The sequence below is a fragment of the Neolamprologus brichardi genome, chromosome 9, assembly GCF_056152115.1.
Source record: "Neolamprologus brichardi isolate AB-2024 chromosome 9, ASM5615211v1, whole genome shotgun sequence".
Classification (NCBI taxonomy): domain Eukaryota; kingdom Metazoa; phylum Chordata; class Actinopteri; order Cichliformes; family Cichlidae; genus Neolamprologus; species Neolamprologus brichardi.
This window is the reverse complement of record NC_142112.1, coordinates 5,771,028-5,796,379: the sequence shown is the minus strand read 5'-3', so window position 1 is coordinate 5,796,379 and position 25,352 is coordinate 5,771,028. Positions and strand designations below refer to the sequence as shown.

The 25,352-nt window shown below is 40.2% G+C and overlaps 1 protein-coding gene across 4 annotated transcripts in view; it reads right to left on the bottom strand.

Annotated features, from left to right (window-relative positions):
• hecw1a (HECT, C2 and WW domain containing E3 ubiquitin protein ligase 1a) overlaps positions 1-25,352 on the bottom strand; it is a 101,265-nt gene that overhangs the window by 65,567 nt on the left and 10,346 nt on the right. For 2 of the 4 annotated variants that reach the window (XM_087845838.1, XM_087845841.1), the window contains exons 2-5: positions 24,605-24,662; positions 19,172-19,493; positions 16,109-16,216; positions 1,465-1,559 (exon numbers count right to left, since the gene is read on the bottom strand). In XM_087845838.1, the coding sequence (XP_087701964.1) occupies positions 1,465-1,559; positions 16,109-16,216; positions 19,172-19,493; positions 24,605-24,631 (552 nt within the window). In that variant the 5' untranslated portion in view covers positions 24,632-24,662. The remainder of the gene's footprint in view (positions 1-1,464; positions 1,560-16,108; positions 16,217-19,171; positions 19,494-24,604; positions 24,663-25,352) is intronic. The other 2 variants (XM_087845837.1, XM_087845839.1) reach the window with 1 other exon arrangement.

The window sequence follows — 25,352 nt, the reverse complement described above, 5'->3', positions numbered from 1 at the left end:
TGAATATACTCCTTGCTAGCTTGGAAGTTGTGGTGGGTTGAGCTAACCCTCTTCCCCTCTGTTTGTATTTGGTCGTAGGAGCTGGAGTGGGCAAATTATTTACTTGGAGGTCTTTCTTTCTTTTACCTTTTTTATCAGGTATGTCGGATTTCATGTTGTTGTTTTTGTTTTATCTTATGTCAAATATGTTACGTGTAAATGCATACTTTATGTTTAATGTAAAAATAAATGCCACCCTATTTCTACAATTCCCCTGTGGGAGAGGAGCTGGAGCTTTCTTTCTTTTATCTTTTTTATCAGACACAACGCAGAATCACACTGGTTACATTCACGCACTATTTGACAGCATGAGATTTACACCTTGAAAAGTCACTTAGTGCACAGATTTGAAGAAGCTTGAACAGATGTGCCTTTCTTACAGCAAATATCAAATACGAGGTGAGGTAGCTCTGCTAAAAAGGCAGTTTGTAAGAGTTAGCAACATTATGAGATGCATTTTAACCACAGGTTGAGTCATTTGGTCTGCTGTGGACTGCAAGTATTTCTTACTCTTACAGTATTTCTGGAGCATCCTAAAGTGGATGTATGGACAGCAATCAACAAATAAATGAAGCTCAATAAAAGTTACAAACTCAAATAGTTTGAAGGACTCTCTTTTCACTATCATTTCAAACATTTTGTTCATAATGGGAAAATACTGTAATATGAGAATGTTATAACCTTCAAGTTGTAAAGTATGAGCTGTGTCGGCTTGCTTCCAGCCCTCGACAGTGACACTGTCTCCCATTTAAGAGGCTTGGTTAGCATTAGCTTCATGGTAAATAAGCATGGCTTCAGGAACTAGACAACGACAGCTTTCAAATTAAGTCTCCTTCGTGCATTTTGGCCTCACTGTTCTTCTGTCAAACAATTTCCAGTTGCATAGGTGAAAACTTCACGTAAAGGAGTAATTTGAGTTTAACCCTAGCCCTTGCCTTTAACCCTAAAAAGCTCAACTGGTGGACACTACGAGGCTAAAATCTGTCTTTAATAATTACAGTGTTGCTTGTCTATAACACCTTTCTATCACCATGACCTTCCTATGACACTAAAGTCTGGGTACTGCGATAAGGTCTATACCAACAAGCATCTCTCCGTATTTGCTAAGTGTTAAAGGGACAAATCAACTCTGTGCTGTTAAACTTCTGTTTGGGGTTTAACTGTAAAAGCAGTCCGTTTTTTGACATGTCAGATGCAAGTGTACTCAGTGGATCAAGTTCATTCAGCATAGGTGCAATTGCAGCTAACTTATTTTAAGAGCAGCTTGTCTCTTCTCTTAAAACTTGAATGACTGACCCAACCGATGGAAGTAAGCGCTAATGAATAAACCGAACTGTCATTCCCAGCGAGCCACGAGACACTGAGTGAGAATCTCCACAAAGCTGCATGGGTCACAATAAGGAGATAAAGTGCTGAGAGACTCACAGGCGCTGAGCCCTTCTTGATGATTACACTGGGTGTGGTTGCCCTCAGTGCCCCAGTGACACCGTGGTAGTACCTGAAGCAGACCTGGGTCTCAGCTGTGGAGAAAAAAATGGGATTAATGATGATGGGGAAAAAACACACAATGCATAAAATACAATACAAGATATATGAATAGAATCTGGTAGTGATGGTTGCTGCAGAAGGATTTAAAAACATCTTTAATTCCAATCAGAGAGATGATCTAACAGGTGTTTTTAAATGAATCACACAATTACATTCAATTTCCAGTTGTACATGGTCATTTATTGGAGATAACTATAACATCTTGCAGCAGAGGGTTGTAGATTTTGGCTCAGCTTCAGGAGAAGAGATGGGGAGCACATGTGCTCCCAGTCTAATCAACCTCTTCCCTTTAAGGCAGGGGTGTCCAACTCCAGGCCTCTAAAACATACAGGACACCGGTCTCGAGGCCTGGAGTTGGACTCCCCTGCTTTAACCCTTTAAGACCTACCATAGAACCAAGTCCGCCAGAGCTTATATTATATTTTTACATGCTGTGGAGCCATTTTTGGGAGCATTTCAAGTTTCTATACATCAATACAACCATTATAGCCCAAATTTTAATAATATGTCTGCATTAAGTGCATAGTAATTACATAAATTGCAAAAAAGTGCAATAAACTACAAAAAAATTGAAAATCGTTTTTGTTTTTTTAACATATATTTCTAGTTAGAGAAATTTAAGAGGCTTGTCCCTCAAAACTGTAAATACAAAAAAGTTGCACAAAATAGTTTCCCACCACAGGAAATTTATTTTAAGTGTCTTCATAGTTTTATTTTTGAAATACACCAATTTTTATACACTGCAGGAAAAACAAAAATAAATATTATACTGCAAATTTGCAAAAAACAGCATATGCATCAAAATAAACTATTTCCAGCAGTGCGATATGAGTCCTAAGCATCCCAGAAACCACACAGAAAGTCATAAAGTCAAACATAACTTTTAAAAACACCAGTATAGGCTCATGAGGCCCTGATGGTAAAAAACTACATTTCCGTGAAAATGACGTCATTTCCGGTTTCGGGCAGGTCGTGGCGGACATGCGATAGTTCGTGCTGATGGACATAGGAAGTGTTATGAACAGCTGATCAGATCGGCAAAGCGTGTTTCTGGAATATTATGTTTTTGTTGCTGCAAGCGCTTTTTATGCAGTTTTTGCAAAGCTACATGTGGAAGGAAACCGTGACCGAGGACAAGCTGATGGCATAAGATGTAAGTACAACTCCTCCGGTTTCATATGCAAAAAAAATTATTGCGCTAGCTTACGTGGTTGCAGAGCTACCGGGATTTAAAAATAGTTACGCAAAACAGAGCGTGCTGCTCCGATCGGTTTTAAAGGGTTAAGTAGTGAGCTGGACCCAGCTGACACACGCAGTTTACAGCAAAGCATCAGCTATGGAATCTCTGAGTTAAGTTTTCCTGAACTGGGGTTTGAGAATTCGTGTGCTTTGCCTTGCCAGGCAAGCTCCAGAAGAACACAGAGTTTAGATTTCTGTAGTGTAGGCCTGTGCAAAGTGGTAAAGTAAACTCTGCCGGTCAGCCTGGTCCTCGCTTGGATCTGTGCCGAAGTGAACCCAGAGGCAGCCTCTGATTATGAAAAAAGAGATTTGGTTTGGATGTACGTGTGTAAAACTAAACATTTATCAGTTTAAATTAATTTATTTGTTAACTATTCAGTGACAGCAGTGACAAATCACTTGCTGGCTACTGAGAAACAAGAGAAGGACAAGGCAGGGTTGTATGTGTGTGTGTTTGGGGGGGACACACAAGCAGATTAAGGTCATACTAAAGCTCCATGTTTTTCTGCTCCGTCTCAAACATACTCGATGCTCTGACAAGGAAAAGGGAGCAGCAAGACCGCATGCAAGCTTAGCTCATGTTAACTATTCAAGTCGTTTGGCTTCTGAGTAACGTGTGGAAGAGAACGTATTCGCAAATGACTAGAATCTGGAAAATGCACTTAAAATAATTAAAGTAAACATATGCTGTGACTCTGTAATTGTCTGTAACACTATGTACTATCATTAGGTTCTTATGGCTTGTACATTAATAGAAAAGCAGGACTTTGCTGTTGTTGATGTTGTTGCTTTTGAGCCAGTTGGTATCCAGCTGCAAACAGGGGATCATTTTCCACATGAATTATTCAGACTACCATCACCATTTCTCTAATGACTGCTTGTTTCTAAAAATACAGAACATGGTGAAAAAAGCAGACTCCAAAGAAACCATTCCTTACTGGTGTTCATTTTGTCCAACCAACAATTCAAACCTCAGTTTTTTTAGAAATACAGTAAAATTATTAAAATGAGTGACAAAATCCTTAAATTCTCATTTACAGTTTACCATTTTATGTAATTACCAAATCCCTGCATGCATTGCAACCTTCATATTACGAGTTAAAGTGGTCAGCATAAGTGGACACTGTAAGTCTCAGCTTCTGACTGGAGACGATTTTCAGGGTGACTGGGAGTGCTGCTGCTTTCAGGACACGACGTAAAACCTTTTCTCCCGACTCCTTATCAGGGGCTGGGTCCCAGCTTTTTGTGTTATTTTGTATTGTTGATGTCTTATGAGATAATGTTTAGTTCTAGTATTATTATTAGTTTGTCTTGGTTGAGTTTTAGTCTGGTTTATGTTTTTTCTATGCTTCCCCGTCCCTTGTGTCCCTCTCTCGCTCCCTCGGTCTCTTGTGTCAAGCTTGCTTGTCCCAGTTCATGTCTTTCCATGTTTCCTGTTTCATTTTGAACGTCTCTTGTTTCTATGTTCAAGGTGCTTAGTTTTACTTTCCCCCTCATGTCATGTTAATTTGTGTCAGCTGTGTTTCCCCAGGTGTTTCCACTTCCCTTATTCTTATTTTCAGCCCATCTTTCTATACTGTAGTTCCTATGTTAATGGCTAGTTAAAGCATGGTAGTTCTATAAAAGCAGAAATGTTGAAAAAAACATTCAGGTAATGAATGAACTAATGAACACACTGAGACTATTAGAATAATGTTATTCATTCTGAAGATGCCTGAGATCATTATTTCATCCCACTTCACACTGTCAAAATTAAATATTTAGGTATCATCCAGCAACACACTCAGACAGAAACTGGTTCACCCGAAAGACAAAACTCCTAAACACAGACTTAACAATGTGGTGTTTGCTGCACAGTGCAGCGAGGAATGCCCAGACCTCTAGATCGGAGAGACCAAACAGCCACTTCACAAGCGCATGGCACAACACAGAAGAGCCACCTCCACAGGACAAGACTCAGCAGTCCATCTGCATCTTAAGGTCAAAGGTCACTCTTTTGAGGATGCCAATGTTCACGTTTTGGACAGAGAGGACAGATGGTTTGAAAGAGGAGTGAAAGAAGCCATCTATGTCCACTGTGAGCGACCATCTTTGAACAGAGGCGGTGGTTTACGACACCAACTGTCTGCCATCTATAATCCAGTTTTGAGTTCCCTTCCCAGACGCCTTAACGCCCACTCACATCCTGGGCCATCTGACCTCAGGAAATCACATGATAAGGTGGGGCCAGGTTTCACAATGAGCTCACCCAAAACTCTGGCTGATTGTGACCCACACCCAGTTTCACACCTTGGCTCATGTGATTAGGTAGAGGATCATCAGGGGTCCTTTTGTCCCTCTTTGGGGGGAAACCAAATCTGGGACTCCCCACCATTTGACCTTAGAACTGAAGAAGCTTCTCGGATGAGAGGTGAAACGTCTTCAAGTAACTTAAAGAAGTCCAGACGCTTTTCTTTCCAAGCTCCTTAGACTCCGATGACCTGGATGACTGAGAACCTTCACAGACCTTTAGGTATCAATAATTCCCCCAGACTGTCACAGCTTGTTAACCCTAATTACACTCCTCTGGTAAAAATGCTATTCAATTCAAATCACCTTTACTTGTATCACATCAAAATCCCAACAACAGAGTTAAGACCAAGACCGAGACCAAGACAAAGACAAAAAAGTCTTTAAACTGCAGTCAGATGCTGCTTCGTTTACGGGTGTCAGGCATATTTATGTGTTTTTGCGTTGCACTCGCACAGCCCTCCTCACCGCTGTCTACTGTCTCACTCACTTACTGAGAGGACAGACGCACGCTCCACTTGACTGTCGCGTCTCTCACCCTCTCTGTTTTTCACATAATGATATTATCCTATATCCTCGCATGTGATTGGCCACAATATGGAGAATTGGAGCATAGCTGAGCCACTGTGTGAGAGCTGAGCAGCAAAAGGAAATGAAGTGAGGAGCGGCTCTCGCTCAATGGGAGTCGACTCTTTTGATTCACTACAAAGCACTCTCTAAGCACGGCTCTTAGAGCTGATGCTTTTGCGCATGACACATTATCGAACGTTACGTTGTGTGTCATGGATACTGTTGACTCCAAATCTCCCGACCACTATGTTGATCTGAGACAGAAAGACCGAAACAGCGAGACCAAGACAAGACCAAGACCACGTAAAAGTGGTCTCGAGACATCCAACTCTACTTAAGAGATGGAACACGTTGTCTACCAATCGAAAGGTCGGTGCCCCCCTCCACCTCCTCTAGTATGCATGTCAAATTATCCTCGGGCAACATACTGAACACACTGTGTGACTGGGTGATTGAGGCTTATAGTAAAAAGTACTCTGAGTGCTCAGAGTAGGAAAATATCAGTCCTTTTACCATAACAAATACCTGCGTACATACAGAAAACAATGAAAAACCGAAGACAAATTGATGATTGCATCCTTGCTTAAGAAAAACACTTCACAACATCCATCCAAAAACACTCTCAAAGAGGTCGTTTTGTGTAGGTTCTCAGTAATCCAAGTCATGGTAATCTTAAGAGCTTGAAAAGAAGGTGAATGCACTTCTGTGTGTTTTCTAAAGACATTTCAACTTTCATCCAAGCAGCTTCTTCAGGTCTAAAACCAAAAGAGTCCCAGGTATGTAAACCGCAGTGTGGGTTGTCCCTTAGGAGGTGGTCACTGACCCACATTCACAGCAAGAGTAAAAGATGGCCTCTTTCACTCCTCTTGCAAACCGTCTGTCTTCTGTGAAGACTGGCATCCTCGAAAGAGCGAGCCTTATGTTTTACCTCGATAAGGGTTAGTCGAGCGTTTAGAACAAGGTTACACTCAAGAGCAAGAATGCCAGATGAGAAAATACCTAAAAGAGTAAGCAGCAACTCAAAGCTGTTTGCATTTAGCAGACGCTCTGCAGAGCGCTCAAAGGAGAAAAAGAAGCATTTAATATACATGGGTCTCTGATCAACAGCAAGCAGGGACAGATACTCTGACTTCCTAACTGTACTTTCTTACTTGAAAAGCAAAAACAAAATAACTGTACACAGCAGTTATAGCTGTGCTGTGATTCTGTTTATATTTATGTGTAAAATGATAACTCTGTGAAAAAGTTAAAAGCAACAAAAGGTCTCTTACTGTTCAGTCAAACTGTGCACAGCTGCTCTCTGTCACTCTGATAAGCCTTGCTGCACATGAACACAACAGAGAGAGCGAGGGGGGGGAAAGAGAGAGAGCTTTTCCTACGTTAGGAAAGCAGCACTTTGTTGCAAAGTGTAAAGATACTGTCTACAGACTTTCTCCATCGCCATCCACTACATTGATATGAAAAGGCTAAACTCTAAAAGCTGGCAACACTGAACACCACAGTAATTAAATGTCTGAGTACAGCCCTAATATTAAATCAAAACATTTGTTTGTTTTGTTTTTTTTTTTATGTCTAAACTAAGCAGCTTTTATATGTGGAAAAATGGCTAACAGGAAGATAAACTACTGGTTATATCAGCTAACATGTTGGCTAAAGCTTAAGGGGCAAAAGCTTGGCTAATACTGTAGGAGTTAAAACCCTGGCATACAAAGAAATGTTTTAGTACCAGTGGCACTGTACCTATCTATCTACCTATCTATCTATCTATCTATCTATCTATCTATCTATCTAGCTATCTAGCTAGCTATCTAGCTATCTATCTATCTATCTATCTATCTATCTATTTATCTATCTATCTCTCTATCTATCTAGCTATCTAGCTAGCTATCTAGCTATCTATCTATCTAGCGAGCTAGCTAGCGAGCTATCTAGCTTTGTAGCTCGCTAGCTAGCTACAAACATGTAAACTATGTAGTTTGTATTCAATTAGCTGTTTTGGAGGCTTCTCCATGCTGACGAGAATACATTTCGGAGTAAGTTGAACAGATGTCTCAGATTAACGTAGCATCTTCAGTCATATGAAGGTAAAGTCACAGGAAAAAATGACTTCTACTTCCTGTGTAATAGAGGTTAGTGGGAGTGGAAACACCTACATGACTTCATGGTGATATGGGTATTCTGTGTTATTTGTAGCTCTCTTACTCCTACGCACAATTCCCACATTCCTAAACAGAGTCACTGCACGCCATTTATGAATGTCTGCCTGCGTTTGCTCTCTCGCTGTCATGCTCGCTCTGTCTCCATCTCTCCCTCACTCTGATGATGGGACTTGTGGCTCGTGTCTCTGTAATACCATTACAGTACTAAGTGCCTCACAGGCTCAGTGCACTCTGTCCTTTGTTCATTTAGACTTTATATTTCAAAAGACCTCAATCCGATATCTCCACATTATTTTAAAAACACAATCACAATGCAGTCCAATCGATTGGGCCGAGTTGGTTCATGGCCTTCTTCCTCGTTTGTTTGTTTTAGCCGGTGCTAAGATTGTCAAACAAAAAAAAACAAATAAACAAGAACAACATGATATTATTCAATACTAAAATCAATTCTGAATTATATATAGAAACTCATTTACAATAGTATCAATACCATTTCAATACCAACTGCACTGTCTTTGTCTCCGCCAGCTGACAGCTGAAGACGGCAACGTTAATGTTCCCAACACTGAGCTACACTTTAGGGGGAATTTCCGAGGTCGGTAAATCTCTCCTTTCAAAAACAGTGACGTATTAAACAGTTATTATAAATGTTAACCTGGCCAGCAAACGCATTAACATTAGCCATTCAACTATTAGGAACTACCCGATATTAGCCATCTGTTTTCATTAAGGTAGAGGCTAGCGGACTGTGGTTAGATGAATCATTATTCCTGGATGAATGGGTTTTGGATGGAGCGGATTATTGACCCATGGAGAACCAGGCTGGTTGCAGACTGTACAGCACAGCAGGTGAACTGAGTGTGGAGAACTAAACTGAGCAAGTAAAGAGTTAAATCCAGAGTGGGACAGGCAAAATTCAGTACTGGCGAGTAGAGCTGAGGATGTAAACATTTGGAGACTGACGGAGCAGGGTGAATGATGGATGAGAGATGGATGAGAGGCTACAGTTAGATGTGGACAGGATGATTGTGGTGGGAAGTGGTTGGTGGCTCAGCTGCAGGGGAGGGGGTGGAGGGGAGGGTTTAGGGTGTGGTTTCAGGGGAGGCTGGTCATCACGATTGGAAAGCATCACTAATGTGCCGGGGCCAGAGAAGAAGCGAGGTGGTAGTAGTGAGAGGAAGGAGCTGCCAAGCAATGAGGAGCTGAAAAGCTGCTGGTGAAAGCACAACAGTACTGAAAAGCACGCTGTAAATAAAGACTCGCCTCACACTGCCGAGCGCGGGTCATTCCTGCTACGATCATAAACGTTAACTTTTCTGTTGGAGCCAATAGTGAGCTCAGCTTTAAAATGCAGGCAGCAACCGGCGAGTGCATCTTTTTGTTAGCATAACTAATACCACACTGTTCCATAATGCTCTTCTTCTACATTAGATTATTTAGATGTGTTAGGGTAGAGCAACATGCCTATTAGTAGTTTCTTGAATATATTTTAACTTCACAATCTGCAATCAAATGACCTAAACCATTTTCTAAAATGAATAATGATAATAATTTAATGTTAAATACTTATTTTGTATTTATTAGTTAGTTAACATATCAAGATATGACTTGTTACTTGTGCTATTGCAGAAGGGGGTCAAAATCTTCCCCATGGTACTGAAAATGGTATCGAGTATTTAGTATTTTCCTTTGTATCTGTGTTTACTTTAAAACTCGAGTATCATGACAACAATAACCAGTGCTCCTATTTTCTTTGTGTTTCCTTTGTAATTAACTACATTTCATTATCATAAGGTGGAGTGGTAGCAACATTGGGTTTCTCTGAGCTGTAAAATTAGGGACCAGTTATTCTCCTCAGCTACATACCAGATGTTATATTTAAGCTTTGACTTGTCAAAAAATAAAAAAAAAAGCTCTTCAGCATCTACATCATATAAATATATTATTAACTGTTCTTATTATTAACAGCTCAGGCACAAATTCAATCCAATAGAAAATTATATATGGATATAAGAATATAAAGCCATTTAAAACAGTATTGGTCCAAACTGACATAAACTACAGTACAGTGATACTGCCACTGATTTTCAGGTATACTGTGCTGTGAGGTATTATCACCGCATTACTCAGCATTATGCTGAATCTATGGATGAGCAAACAGGCTCAAAATTATATCACGACATTTCAAAGACATTTGTGATAATGATATTTATGAATGCAGAAAAAAACACACACACAACATTTTATTGGTGACTGCAGCTTGCAGGCAACCATACTGACGCGGTTCGAGGCTGGTAGCGGCTCTGGTTGAGCCATAACTCAAGCTTGTAAAATCAAGTTAAAACTGGCAGTTAACTTCCAATTCACACACAGTATAGCTGTCACTTGAGAACGCACCATGTCAGAAACAAAATAATTTTTCATCCTCAAAAAGCAGGGGATGAATATACAAAGTTATCACAGATTTCCAAGTGTCAAGGACTGGAGTGTGAAGTAAAAAAGAAATTCAAAGAAAGCCCCATGGTAAAGAACAAGCCTGCCAGGGGTAAGAAACAAAAGATTTTAAAGACGCTGGATTTGGATTTCAGTACAGCAAACAAACATGATATTACTAAATATCATCAACAGGCTAAATGAACTTCTGTATATTGTTTAGATGAGTGAAATAAATTAGCAAACAAACCAACAAACTAAATGATTTTACTATTATGAAATTAAAGCAATCTGTTGGTAATAATGGTGCCACTCTGCGCGGTTTCAATTATATATATCTAGACTCCAATTTGTCCATGTAAATGGTCTTCCTAACTCACTAAGGTTAATTATGGAGTTCCACAAGGTTCCATTCTAGGACCACTTCTATTTAGATTACACACTGTTTTTCAGGCTTCCCTTAGAGCTACGTTTTATCTGCATAGCAATGAAAATGTGTGCTCTCCCTCCACACGACACATATTAAAACATTCCTGCAGTTTAACAGCAGAAATGTCTTAAAAGGTTAAAGGCCAGATGACTTCGGCCTTCAGTGACACTGTGAGGGCTCCTGAAATCATTTTTGACTAGGACATGTTCTTCAGTGTTCACATTAATGCACAAATAGGAGACACACCAATTAGTTAAACTGCAGAAATGTCTTTAAGACGTAAAGGCCTGACCTCCCATTTTCTGCTTCTTAATTCAGATAAAACTCAGGTTATTGTACTTAGCTCCTTAAATTCTCAGAAATATGGTATCGAACCAGATGCTTACTCTGGGTGGCATTACATTGGCCTCCAGTAACACAGTGAGAAATCTTGGAGCCATTTTTGACCAGGCTATGTCCTTCAGTGCACATATTACACAAATATATGGGACTGCTTTCTTGCATTGGCACAATAGCTCTAAAATTAGAAACATTCTGTCTCAGAATGATGGAGAAAAACTAGTTCGTGCATTTATTACTTCTAGGCTTGACTACTCCAACTCATTATTATCAGGTTATCCTAACAACCCCTTGAAAAGTCTTTCAGCTGATCCAAATTGCTTAAAGGCCTCCTTTACCACCTTGTAAACACATCACTACTTTCCATCCACTGTTTCCTCTAATAATAATAATAAAGCATTTTATTTTAGGGCACCTTTCAGAAACCCAAGGTCACCTTACAAAAAACAAAATTAATAAAAGGAACAGTAGTCACAAAATACATAAAATAAGTTAAAATTACAAAACAAAGCTTGACAACAGATAAAATCAGCATTAAAGCGAATAAGCCGGTTTAAACAGATGTGTTTTGAGCTGTGTCTTAAATACGGAAAGGGAGTCAATATTTCTTAGTGCAGGAGGAAGAGAGTTCCAGAGCCAAAGAGCAGAGCGACTGAAAGCTCTGTTCCCCATAGTGATAAGGTGAGAGGAGGGAACGGTAAGATGAATAGCAGATGATGATCTGAGTGGCGGGAAACAGTGGTGATATGGAGCAGGTCACACAAATATGAAGGAGAAGATTTATGGATACATTTGTATGTAAGAAGTAAGATTTTAAAATTTATCCTGGCTTCTGCTGAAGAACTGGGGTAATATGAGCTCTTAACGGAGTGCAAGTTATGACCCGAGCTGCAGAATTTTGAAGAAGTTGGAATTTATGAAGGGACCTTTTAGGGAGACCAAATAGGAGGGAATTACAGTAATCAATACGGGACGTAATAAGACTATGGACAAGGACGGCAGCAGCATGGGGAGTAAGGAAGGGATGGAGTCGGTTAATATTACGTAAATGGACGTAAGCAGACCGGGTTATGTAATTAATGTGAGACTGGAATGAAAGAGTATTATCAAGTATGACACCCAAACTCTTAACCTGAGGGGAGGGAAGGGTGGGAGAATTTTCAATGTTAATGGAAAAGCTGTGGGATTTGGTTAAGATAGATGGTGTACCAACAAGTAAAACTTCAGTTTTATTACTGTTGAGTTTGAGGAAATTGGAGGAGAACCAGGATCTAATCTCAATAAGACAGTTTGAGAGGGAGGTAGGTGGGAGGGATGAATTGGGTTTAGAAAGGTAGAGCTGGGTGTCATCGGCATAACAGTGATTATTTATATTATATTTTCGGAATATATAACCAAGAGGGAGCATGTAAATAATGAATAAAAGAGGCCCTAATACTGAACCCTGGGGTACACCAGCTGAAACAGGACAGAGAGTTGAAGAATGGGATTTAAATTAGATAAACTGAGTGCGGTCTGAGAGATAGGAGGGAAACCAGGCAAGGGGGGTGTGATTAATGGCAATGGATGCTAACCGGTTCAGGAGAATATTGTGAGAAATGGTATCAAACGCCGCACTAAGATCAAGAAGGATGAGGATGGATAGGAGGCCAGAATCAGCTGCCATCAGAAGGTCATTGGTAATCCTTAACAGAGCAGTTTCTGTACTATGATTGGGGCGGAAACCAGATTGGAATTGTTAATAGAGCTTATGGTCATTGAGATGGAAATGAAGCTGCGACAACTTTTTCAAGAAGTTTTGAAATAAAGGGGAGATTTGATATAGGGCGAAGATTATCAACGTTATTGGGGTCTGCACCAGGCCTTTTGAGAATTGGGATAAGAGAAGCCTTTTTCAGTGCTTCAGGAACAATTCCAACCATGGAGCTGAACGGGAAAATGAGACAGTTGGATGTTTAATGGGAGCAAATATGTTAAGAAGGTTATGAAGGTTGACATTATAATGACAAACGAGTTCATGATGGTTGAGGAGCAGTGGATAGATGGAAGGTCATGGACGGCAGATGAAAAAACAGCTGGGTTGATATTACTAATTTTCCTAAAAGTGATATTACGAGAGATACAGGTTTTGGAAGCGGTTATGTTTGCATCAAAATAAATAAACATATGATCAGACTGGGGAAACAATGTGGCTTTACAATGGGTGGGGGTAATGCCAGAACAACAGACCAAATCCAGGATATGACCTTTAGAGTGGGTAGGAAATTTTATGTACTGTAGAAGCCCAAAACTTTCCAGGCAGGAGGTAAAATCTCTGGAAAGAGAGATTTTATCATTGTCCATATGAATATTGAAGTCACCAGCAATTATCAGATTTGGAGAAAGTACAGAGAAATGAGTGAGAAGAGCAGAAAATTCATTTTAAAACTCCTTGTTTGGCTTAGGTAGCCGAGAAAGAGTACATATGATGGTGGGGATAGATCCAGGAAGCTGTAGTGCAATGTATTCAAATGAATGGGAGGGAGAGGCAGAGACAGGGAGAACTTTCCAGTGCTTCCGATGAATTATCGCGAGACCTCCGCCCCTCCCCGAGATGCGAGGTTGACAGGTGTTCAAATACAACGAAGGCTATTACAGACAAAAACATGGCTGTGCCATGGGCTCCCCCGTGTCACCTATTGTAGCCAACCTTTACATGGAGGAAGTGGAAAGGAAGGCTCTTGGCTCTTTCAAAGGAAGAGTACCCAGCCACTGGTACAGATATGTAGACGACACCTGGGTCAAAATCAAGACACAAGAAGTGGAATCCTTCACTGCGCACATCAACGCTGTGGATAAAAACATCAAGTTCACCAGGGAAGACACAAAGGATGACTGTTTGCCTTTCCTGGACTGCGCTGTGCACATTGAAGAGAACGGCAACCTCAACATTGAAGTTTACCGGAAGCCCACACACATGGACCAGTACCTCCTGTTTGACTCCCATCACCCTCTGGAACACAAACTTGGAGTAATTAGGTCCCTACACCACCGGGCAGAACATGTTACCTCTAAGCCTGAAGGGAAAAAGAAGGAACACACACATGTAAAGGAAGCACTCAAAACGTGCGGCTATCCTAAATGGGCGTTCTTAAAGTCAGCAAAGAGGCACAGAAAAGAAGATCAGACACCAGCGAGCGAGGATAAGAAGGACAGACGCAACAACATTGTCATCCCCTATGTAGCCGGTGTATCAGAGAAACTCAGGAGGGTTTTCTCCAAGCATGACATCCCGGTGTACTTCAGACCCAGCAACACACTCAGACAAAAACTGGTTCACCCGAAAGACAAAATGCCAAAACACAGACTTAACAATGTGGTGTATGCCGTACAGTGCAGCGAGGAATGCCCAGATCGCTACATCGGAGAGACCAAACAGCCACTTCACAAGCGCATGGCACAACACAGAAGAGCGACCTCCACAGGACAAGATTCAGCTGTCCATCTGCATCTAAAGGACAAAGGTCACTCTTTCGAGGATGCCAACGTTCACATTTTGGACAGAGAGGACAGATGGTTTGAAAGAGGAGTGAAAGAAGCATCTATGTCCACTGTGAGCAAACATCTTTGAACAGAGGCGGTGGTTTACGACACCAACTCTCTGCCATCTATAATCCAGTTTTGAGATCCCTTCCCAGACGCCTTAAGGCCCACTCACACTCTGGGCCATCTGACCTCAGGAATTCGCATGATAAGGTGGGGCCAGGTTTCACAATGAACTTACCCGAAACTCTGGCTGCTTGGGACCCACACCCAGTTCCACACCTTGGCTCATGTGATTAGAGGATCATCAGGGGGTCCTTTTGTCCCTCTGTGGGGGGAAACTCCCACCAGGTTTATATCTGGGACTCTCCACCATTTGACCTTAGAACTGAAGAAGCTTCTCGGATGAGAGGTGAAACGTCTTCAAGTAACTTAAAGAAGTCCAGACGCTTTTCTTTGCAAGCTCCTTTGACGACAGGTGTAAACAAACTCAGATGGAGTGGAGTCGTTGAGAGAAACAAAGTCATTGGGCTGTTGCCATGTTTCAGTCAAACAAAGAAAGTCCAACACAGAGGAGATCTTGGATGAGATGTCCCTTACCAGTGAGAGAGCGGATGTTTAATAGACCAAACTTGATGCTGGAGTTGCCATGCTGGACGGTTGGCTTAGTTGATCTAGCCAGGTGGGCCAGCACACTGTGGTCAACAGCCCGGTCAGTCTTGCGGGGAGGACGACGAGTTTTTGACCAGATGGAAAATATTGAGTTAGTGTCACTGATGTTGAACTTCCGGCGAAGCCCTCGGTGGATATACCTGCGGCGGGGCTGGAAGGCGATGTCCGGGTAGAAGTATAGAGCCACAGGTGGAGAGACAGCCAGGCAAAAACGGAGCCGCAAAAGATCCGTAGCAGAGTACTGGAGAAGAGCTGTCGCCGGGTGATGAATGATGGATAAAAAAACCCAGGTGAGCACGAGCCACACCAACACCCTGTGGATCCGCATCTTAATCAGGGCCGAGCACTGAACACAAACGGAGGGACCGAACAACCAGCTGACAGCTGCAGCGCAAGCAGTAGAAGCCCGCAAATATTGCGAAAACAAGTCAAAAGAGGGTTGCGCCTTAGATACTTGGTTCAAATTGTCGTCAGCAACTTAAAAAAAATTATAATAAAAATAGTAATAGTAATAATAATGAGCAGCGGCAGCCAAGCGTGCCAGCGTTCACTCGACCGGAAGCCACATCTATGTTTTGTCTGTCATATGGAGCAGGTGGTAGAGTCGTGCTTGTTTGAGATATTTGTTTTCATTTGGGTCACAAGTCACCAGCTGCTAATATCATCTTGATTGTAGTTTAACACTAAAGTTTTACCTTTTTGACACGACTGACTGCGTATGTGCACAATTCCCCCCAAAAGTCCAATATAGCGTGAGTGACGTGGAATCGTTTGTTTTACTTTATATTGTGAGCTGTTTGGTAAAAGACATTTTCTTAGAGACAAAGTGTTCCCTATATTAACAAAAAAAACATTTTTTATTACTCACATTCACTGAAGTGGGAGCTCGAATCAATTTTCCAGACTATTTGTCCTTTGTGAGATCCATTGATGCCTCGGTTCTTGTAGTCCAGAAAGTTCTCCGATAACGTCTCATCTGGAAAGAAAGATGAATGAGAGCTCAAACCGTACTGCACGTCCATGCTTCTGAATTTCTGTCTGTAATGTATTGGCAACAAAATAAAATGATAGCTGAAACTACTGGTATTCACTGGACAAGCGGAAATTCTTTGCTTTGAGAGAAAGTAAACTCTTCTAAGGTTTTAAATATCAGGACATGATTATTTGGCCCTTAGCACATCTGAAAATTAAATAAGCGCTTTATGTATGAATGTATCAGTGTGTTGTATCGTTGTGGAGAAATGTTGGCCCACTATTGATTTTAAACAATGCTTAACCCTTTAAAGCCGGTCGGAGCGGGCACGCTCCGTTTTGCGTAACTATTTTTAAATCCTTGTAGCTCTGCAACCACGTAAGCTAGCGCAATAATTTTTTTTGCATATGAAACCGGAGGAGTTGTACTTACATCTTATGCCATCAGCTTGTCCTCGGTCACAGTTTCCTTCCACATATAGCTTTGCAAATATTGCATAAAAAGCACTTGCAGCAACAAAGACATAATATTCCAGAAACACGCTTTTCCGATCTGATCAGCTGTTCATAACACTTCCTATGTCCATCAGCGTGAACTATCGCATGTCCACCATGACCTGCCCGAAACCGGAAGTGACGTCATTTTGCGGAAATGTACTTTTTTCCCATCAGGGCCTTATGAGCCTATACTGGTGTTTTTAAAAGTTATCTTTGACTTTATGACTTTCTGTGTCGTTTCTGGGATGCTTAGGACTCATATTGCACTGCTGGAAATAGTTTATTTTGATGCATATGCTGCTTTTTTGCAAATTTGCATTATAATATTTATATTTGTTTTTCCTGCAGTGTATAAAAATTGGTGTATTTCAAAAATAAAACTATGAAGACACTCAAAATAAATTTCCTGTGGTGGGAAACTATTTTGTGCAACTTTTTTGTATTTACAGTTTTGAGGGATAAGCCTCTTAAATTTCTCTAACTAGAAATATATGTTAAAAAAACAAAAATGATTTTCAATTTTTTTGTAGTTTATTGCACTTTTTTTACAATTTATGTAATTACTATGCACTTAATGCAGACATATTATTAACATTTGGGCTATAATGGTTGTATTGATGTATAGCAACTTGAAATGCTCCGAAAAATGGCTCCACAGCATGTAAAAATATAATATAAGCTCTGGCGGACTTGGTTCTATGATAGGTCTTAAAGGGTTAAGTAGTTTTAGGTTTTTGATTGTTCGCTTACGTACGGCTCTCTCGTGGTCTTGCTGCGTCGTTTTAACAACACCACCATGTCCACCACGAACTCTTCTGTGTACCAGAAGGTTTCCAAAAGTGTTACTTTATTTAAGTTACAGCCCACTAAAGGTGGTTATACAAGATACTGAATCATAGGGTGTAAATAATTTTTCACTCACTGCTTCTGCATTTGGCTTAGTGTTTATTAAATAAATAATTTATGATATAATAATATAACAATTATTTCTTCTAACATAACAGCTCATGTGCTGTTGCTCATCTCAGGTTGTATTTACCTCATTTTAAGACCTGCTAAGGCCTGATATGTAAAACCTTAGAATTAACTGGGTGTACTTTGTTTTTAATGTGACTGTATGTTTGCAGATATTGCCTGTCTAGAACAGACGACCTGATGCATGACGTGTCTGCTTGAATGAAAATCTATATCACAGACTTCAGAGCTATCAGCTTTTTCAGAGAAGAGCACTGAAGTTACATTGTTGCTTTGTGTCTTAACCCTTTAAGACCTACCATAGAACCAAGGCCGCCAGAGCTTATATTATATTTTTACATGCTGTGGAGCCATTTTTGGGAGCATTTCAAGTTGCTATACATCAATACAACCATTACAGCCTAAATCTTAATGATATGTCTGCATTAAGTGCATAGTAATTACATAAATTGCAAAAAAGTGCAATAAACTACAAAAAAATTGAAAATCGTTTTTGTTTTTTTAACATATATTTCTAGTTAGAGAAATTTAAGAGGCTTATCCCTCAAAACTGTAAATACAAAAAAGTTGCACAAAATAGTTTCCCACCACAGGAAATTTATTTTGAGTGCCTTCATAGTTTTATTTTTGAAATACACCAATTTTTATATAATGCAGGAAAAACGAAAATAAATATTATAATGCAAATTTGCAAAAAAGCAGCATATGCATCAAAATAAACTATTTCCAGCAGTGCAATATGAGTCCTAAGCATCCCAGAAACAAGATAACTTTTAAAAATACCAGTATAGGCTCATGAGGCCCTGGTGGTAAAAAACGACATTTCCGTGAAAATGACGTCACTTCCGGTTTCGGGCAGGTCATGGCGGACATGCGATAGTTCACGCTGATGGACATAGGAAGTGTTACAAAAAGCTGATCGGATCGGCAAAGCGTGTTTCTGGAATATTATGTTTTTGTTGCTGCAAGCGCTTTTTATGCAATATTTGCAAAGCTATATGTGGAAGGAAACTGTGACCGAGGACAAGCTGATGGCATAAGATGTAAGTACAACTCCTCCGGTTTCATATGCAAAAAAAATTATTGCGCTAGCTTACGTGGTTGCAGAGCTACCGGGATTTAAAAGTAGTTACGCAAAACAGAGCGTGCCCGCTCCGACCAGCTTTAAAGGCTTAAAGCTTCATTAGCAAGCCTACATGTTACCTTTAGTCAAACAATAACATAAATGCATACAGAAAAGTAAGTAAGGTAAATGACTACAAGTGGTTAGTGCATGCTGTAATATCAGTTTCTAACTAACCACTTGTGCTTTCTATTTACACACATCTTTGATTTATTTTCCATTTTTAAACAAAGACAAATGGCACTAAAATCATGACGTGATAACCATCACAGCAGAGGACAGCAAACCAGAGTAGCATACTGTACAAAAACAAATAGTCAATATATTTAAAACTCTAAAATCTCAAAGCACGTGACATCTTACCAACTAAATACATCCCAATCCAGTCTCCAGCATCCACTTCTTCCTTGATGTCCCATGTGATCACCAGATCTTCGGACTGGCCTATGATGTAGTGGGAAGAGCTGATGGTAAGAGTGGAACGTGCATCTGGAGAGACCAGATCAGTGTCGCTGGTGGAGCGTGACAGTCCCAACATAAAAGCATCCTGGTTCAGGCCATTGACAGCAAAGGACTCGGGGCCATAGCTGTGCCGAACCGCATCCTTACAGCGCTGGCGGGTCTGGCTGCTGCGAGTTGGGGATGCCATGGCCGCCAAGCCCAGGAACCGATTTTGGTACAAGTTCTGCAACGACATACACAGAAAGAAGCTTTTAGCAGAATCAAAGCTACAAAAACACGAAGTACCTACAGTGGTTGAAAATTTGTGGGTGCTTTAAAACGTAAAAGTGCATTTTCATAAACAATATAAATTTATTTGACCGGCTTTTGTAAAAACAAAATAAAAAATAGAAATAGAAATCTGTCAAAAACTCGTTTAAAACAATAAAGTGACTGAATTCATGTTTTTATACACATTTTGATCACTATGGTGGTCAGTGCTCTCTCTTATGCTGCAGCTTGGTGGACACCAAAACAAAAAATATCCTCAATATCAACTCGATCACACAGCTACAATGCAATGATGATGCGCTGATAACAGAAAACGGTCATGTATTTTAATGCTGTCTGATGACTGACGTCAAACACAGATCTTCTTCCAGCTAGAAGCAGAGCAGCTTGTGTTTGCTCACACAGCAATATTCTGTTAATCGTTTAGCAGATTGTTTTTTAACTGTGACCAACAGCTGAAATGCAAGCTACTAAATCAGTGTTAAATCAGCCTGCCAGTCATCCTGTGCCACTGTAGGGACGCACCACTGCCTCTGTTCTTCTAATGTGACACTTCCAACCTAAAAAACAATCATGGAATTTACCTTCACCTTATTATTATGTGTGTAGTCTGTGCTTTATCTCTTAGTTATAGTAAGTCTTTGTGCCCTAAGTTAATATGCTGATGTGTCAGCTTTAGGGCTGCCACAAACGATTATTTTGATAGTCGACTAATCAGATCATCATCCATTGGACGTAAAACGTACAGCTTATTGCAGCAGCATCTGCTCTTATATAAATATCATTAGCTTACAGCTTGAAGTGTTTAAGGTATGTGCTAACTAAAAATAAAGACAAGATAATAGTTTATTAAAGTTTAATGAAATCTGCAGATTGTTTCGTTGGAGTTTAATAAACTCAGTCTCGTCTGCTCCTTGCTATCTAAAATATAACAGGACACCGGAGTATATTCTGGATCATCTCACACTTCTGATAATCAGTTGTCTGCTTGACGTTTATTCAGCTGTGTAAAAACTATAACTTTATTTCTCAGCCAAACCGATTTACTCAGGAACAAATAAAATACTAAAAAAGCCAAACAATAACATTTTTAAGTTATCTAAGTGACTTATATATCATGTTTAACCTGAGTAGCGAAAGACAGCGGTGGGTTTTGAAACGATTTGCTGGGAGTCCGGTGTTCTCACGGCTCTAGTGAGCCTAGCCCCCGGCTAGCTATCGAGCTAGTGGGTAACAGACGTCTCTGAAAACGTCAGAGCGCTTTTGAAAATATGTGGTGTCTTGATAAACTGAGCAGATATTTGAGGTTTACACAGCTACATTCTCGCCTGAAAATATGTTAAACGTTTATTTTGTGACCCAGAAAGAATAATAAGAGTAATATTAAAACTAACTAGCTGCCGCCATTGTTGGAAACTGAGCAGGGCTGCGCTATGAATTCTGGAACACAGCTTCTTCTTCTTCTTCGGGGTTTAACAGCAGCTGGCATCCTTGTACATGCAGTGCTGCCATCTTCTGTTTCAGTCCGTTATTACACTCTTAAATCCTACTACTTATTCCTGCGTCTTTTGGGATCTTACAAAGCTTCAAACGACGCGTCGACTATTAAATCAGTCGTCGACGATTTTGATAGTCGACGTAATTGTGACTAGTCGACTAATCGTGGCAGCCCTAGTCAGCTTGTGGGTCCCATTTGAACACTGATACAGTGAGCCAGTTAGATGATGACACAGTTTTTGTAATTCTGTCTCTGTACTGAAGTTCAAACTTTTTCAAGTTTTTAACAAAAGCATGGCATTCAATTCAATTTTATTTATATAGCGCAACAACAGTCACAATCACAACAACAGTCGCCTCCAGGTGCTTTATATTGTACAGCAGATCCTACAGTAATGCTAGGATCACAGTGGAAGTTACAGCCATTCTGAGATATACAACCACATTTTCAGAGTCAGAGTCAGATGTACAAGCTGTTTCATGGTCAGGTCTATTAGGTCTCTGCCTATTATTCCTTGGCAGCCACACAAATAAAATATATGTAGGGCACTCTGAATGTTCAACTTGGATGTGTCAGTTTTTCACCGAGGCCATCAATAGGCTGAAGAAACAAAAATAAACCTATCACAGAAAGCAAAAACTGGCCAGTGCTTTCTTTCTGTTATATCACTTACATCCAGCAACACCAAAAGGCCAGGAAGACTCAGAACAAAACTTAAGTGGACGATACCAGAATTATTTTCTTGACTAAGAAAAATAACTTGATGTCCGAAGTGTACAATCAAGAGACAGAGAGGAAAACCACTAGTTACCCTCGGCAACTGGAAGCGCCTGCAAAGTTGTACAAAAAATGAACTTGAATGACGGGAAGAAAACAGTATGGAGGAGAAAAGGCACAACTCGTGATCTTCAGCATACCATGACATCTATCGACCATGGTGGAGACATGGGCACACTCATCATTTAAAAAACTGCATTTTGTTTTCACTTGGTTTATTTTTGTCTCGTATTAGAATTTTTGGATGATCTGAAACATTTAAGTTTGACAGACTGCACATTCACTTGACTGTACAGAGGTGGTGCTGAAGGTTCTATGATGTCTTTTATATTTGTGAAAGCCGAGGCCTATTAACTTTTTGTTAGTATGATTAACTACAACTTTGCCAGCATAAAAAGGATTTGTTTGACAGCACTCACTGTCAATACAACGGGAAAGTCCAAGGAACTCAGTGAAGAGCTATGAACGAGGATTGCAGATTTACACAAGTTGTGAATGTCTCTTAGAGCCATTTCTAAGCAACTCCAGATTCCAAGATCATCAGTCCAAACAACTGTATGAGAGCACAAGTTATTTGGATGTGTTGCCAAAGTCTGCAAGAAGACCCTCAGATTAGTTAGGATGTTCAGGAACAACTCAGGTCAACTCACATGAACTTAAAGCTGCTGCAACACTAGACTCACTGTTGACAGTGAAGCCAGTTTTACATTATTATGGACAGAGGGTGCTGACCAAAAAAACACCTGCTCCAAAATGTTCAAATTGATCCAAATTTTTCCAGAGTCTCTCCAGAGCCAGGGCAATTATAAAGAACCACCTCCATCCTAACCACCACCTCTTCAACATCCTGCCCTCTGGAAAAAGGCTCAGATCCATCAGGTGCAAAACCAACAGACTAAAGAACAGCTTCTTCCCGTGGGCTGTCAGAGCTCTTAATGCAAACTAAGAGTGTGTAAAGACTTCCCCAACACATCCACCCTGACACTGCTGTTGATCATCTATGTGCAATATTTTTGGTCCCAGTCTGTTTCAATGTTTCCTACACATACACCATGTATATAGTTCCACTCACATATGTATACATATACACTGTTTTTTATTTTATTCTATTTATTTAATTATTTATTTATTTTCCGCCTTCGTTGTATATTGGTTTCTCTTCTTCTTACTTTAGCACCTTTGTGGTTCAGCTACCCAATTTCGCTGTGCAAGAAACTGCACAATGACAATAAAAAGCTAGTCTAAGTCTAAATGTTCGTCCAATCCATTGTCCAATGTTTTGGAATAGACAAAGCAAACTAACATTAAGCTTCTGGAATGCCCTTCTTCTCTCCTCTGCTAGGCTGTTCGATATAACGATATATATCGGATGACGATGTGAAAACGTCTATCATTTCATTTTACACTATTCTTTGTTTCGTGGTGTCGCAAAATAAACTGTTTACGGCAATATTTTTTCATCGTTTTGATGGTCACTGTAGTTTCTATATTAATTTTTTAATGTTCTCTCTTTGTCTTATATTTAAAATAACCACACGGACAGACAGGCGACTGTTTTCACGCTAGGAACAACGGCGGTAAACCCAGCCGCCGTCCGCTTGTTTATTTTCCACATAAACCTTTCACAATAAAGCTTAAGATCCTGTTGAGATTTTTCAAAATAAACTGAAATGATGACAAACAGAAGGACCAGTCAAAACAATACGAGGACCTTATTTCTAAACGAGGGGCTAGCATGGACATGGTTTGGTTATGAAAAGTCTGACACGGACCAGAAAACTGTATTATGCAAATTATGCAGGAAACCGGTCCCCACCCCAGACTCAAACACGACAAACCTCTGCTACCACCTACGCAAGGATCACGTGAAAGAGTAATCAAAGAGAGTTTAGGGAGGAGAAGCAAAAAAAGAGCCGTCAGGTGCTCAAAATAAACCTTAGACTCAAACATTAGAACAGGCCTTTCCCCACAGCACGCCATGTAATAAATACGCACAAAGAAAATGGCCATTACAAACTTAGATCTAAAAATATATTGTTTCATGCATTGGTCAAAACACTCGACTCGCAGTACAGGTAAAACCCAGAAAAAACTGCCTGTACCGGACTCCAGGTGAGACCACAGGATGCTTTGACACTGCTAATGTCAGCAGATACAGCCCAGGGTTCAAAAGATGACAACATTGTTGAGAAATTGGGGAATTGATTATTTAAAGTTCAGGAAAGAAGCAGAGCAGCATGTACTGACTAAAGTAACTGACCTTTATTACAACTCACTGCCCACTCTATCGACACAGTACTTGTACTTCATATGAACAAAGGTTTAAAGAATAAACAGACCAAAATTAGGTGTCAGTTTTGTTTTTGTTCTCCTTTCTTTACATTTGAATGTTTCTACCCAATAACTGAAAACAGTTTGTTTGTATACAAAAAACTGATGCAATGTAGAGGTAGTTTTTTTTTTCTTGTACTATGACTACTTTATTTCTTTGGAACTGACCAAAGTTTAAAGTTTTCAGTTTGTGAGTGTTGTTCTGTAGCACTTTAAGCTGTAAGTCGAGTCAATTAAGGTTTTAGTTTATCATATATAGCTATGGTATTTATTTAAAATACAGTTGTGGAGTTTTTACAGTTTACAAATAAGATTTTTTTTATCGTCCAACCAATGTGTGTGTGTGTGTGTGTGTGTGTAAAATTTGCAGCAGCTTTCATAAATGCACAACAGAAGCTGGGTGGAGGTGCACATACAAAGAAGCTGGAGAGTGATTGCAGGAAGGAGGGGGCACTGACCTTGAAACTACAGAGCTGCATCAGCATAATGACCAGTCAACCCAAAGCAGACCAAAACCTGAGGGAAGTGGGAGGAGAACGGTGGGGTGTTACAAACCACAGAAACAAAAAGCAGAAGCAGTGAATGCAGAGGAGAAAGTGAAGGAGGGTGTTAGAGGCGGGGAAACATCATCATCATCTTTTCATACTTCATCTTCATCAGATAAAAATATGAATACTTCAAGAAAAGAAGCACAGATGGAGAAACAAGTGGAAACAGAGACATGGAGAACACACAATTATAGCACAGGTAGAACAGACATATAGACTCAACACAGTTACAACACATACAACAAAAATCACTTTTCATGTGCATCTGCAGATGTTCACATGGTCGGTGTTCCTGCAGTGGAGAAGCAAGCCTACAAATATTAACAAGACGTCTCTGAATGCTGTTTTCTGTGAATTCACTGGAATGAAATCAGACGCTAGCAGAGAATCACGACCTGAAAATATGAAACTTCAATAAAAAATAAATATCAGTAAAAAAATAGATAGGATGAAGACTAACTATTACGGGATGACTGGGCAGTAAATTGAATTTTTAAAATGATATTGCTGAAGTTTATATAGGGAGAGACAGAGTTGTTTATACTGACATATTATGGAGCTGCGTCACTCTACGTAACCAAGGGTTAACGGACTAGCAAAAAAGTGCCACGGATCCTCGCTCGCCACACAGCCCCAGGCCTACTATCACTGTGTTATA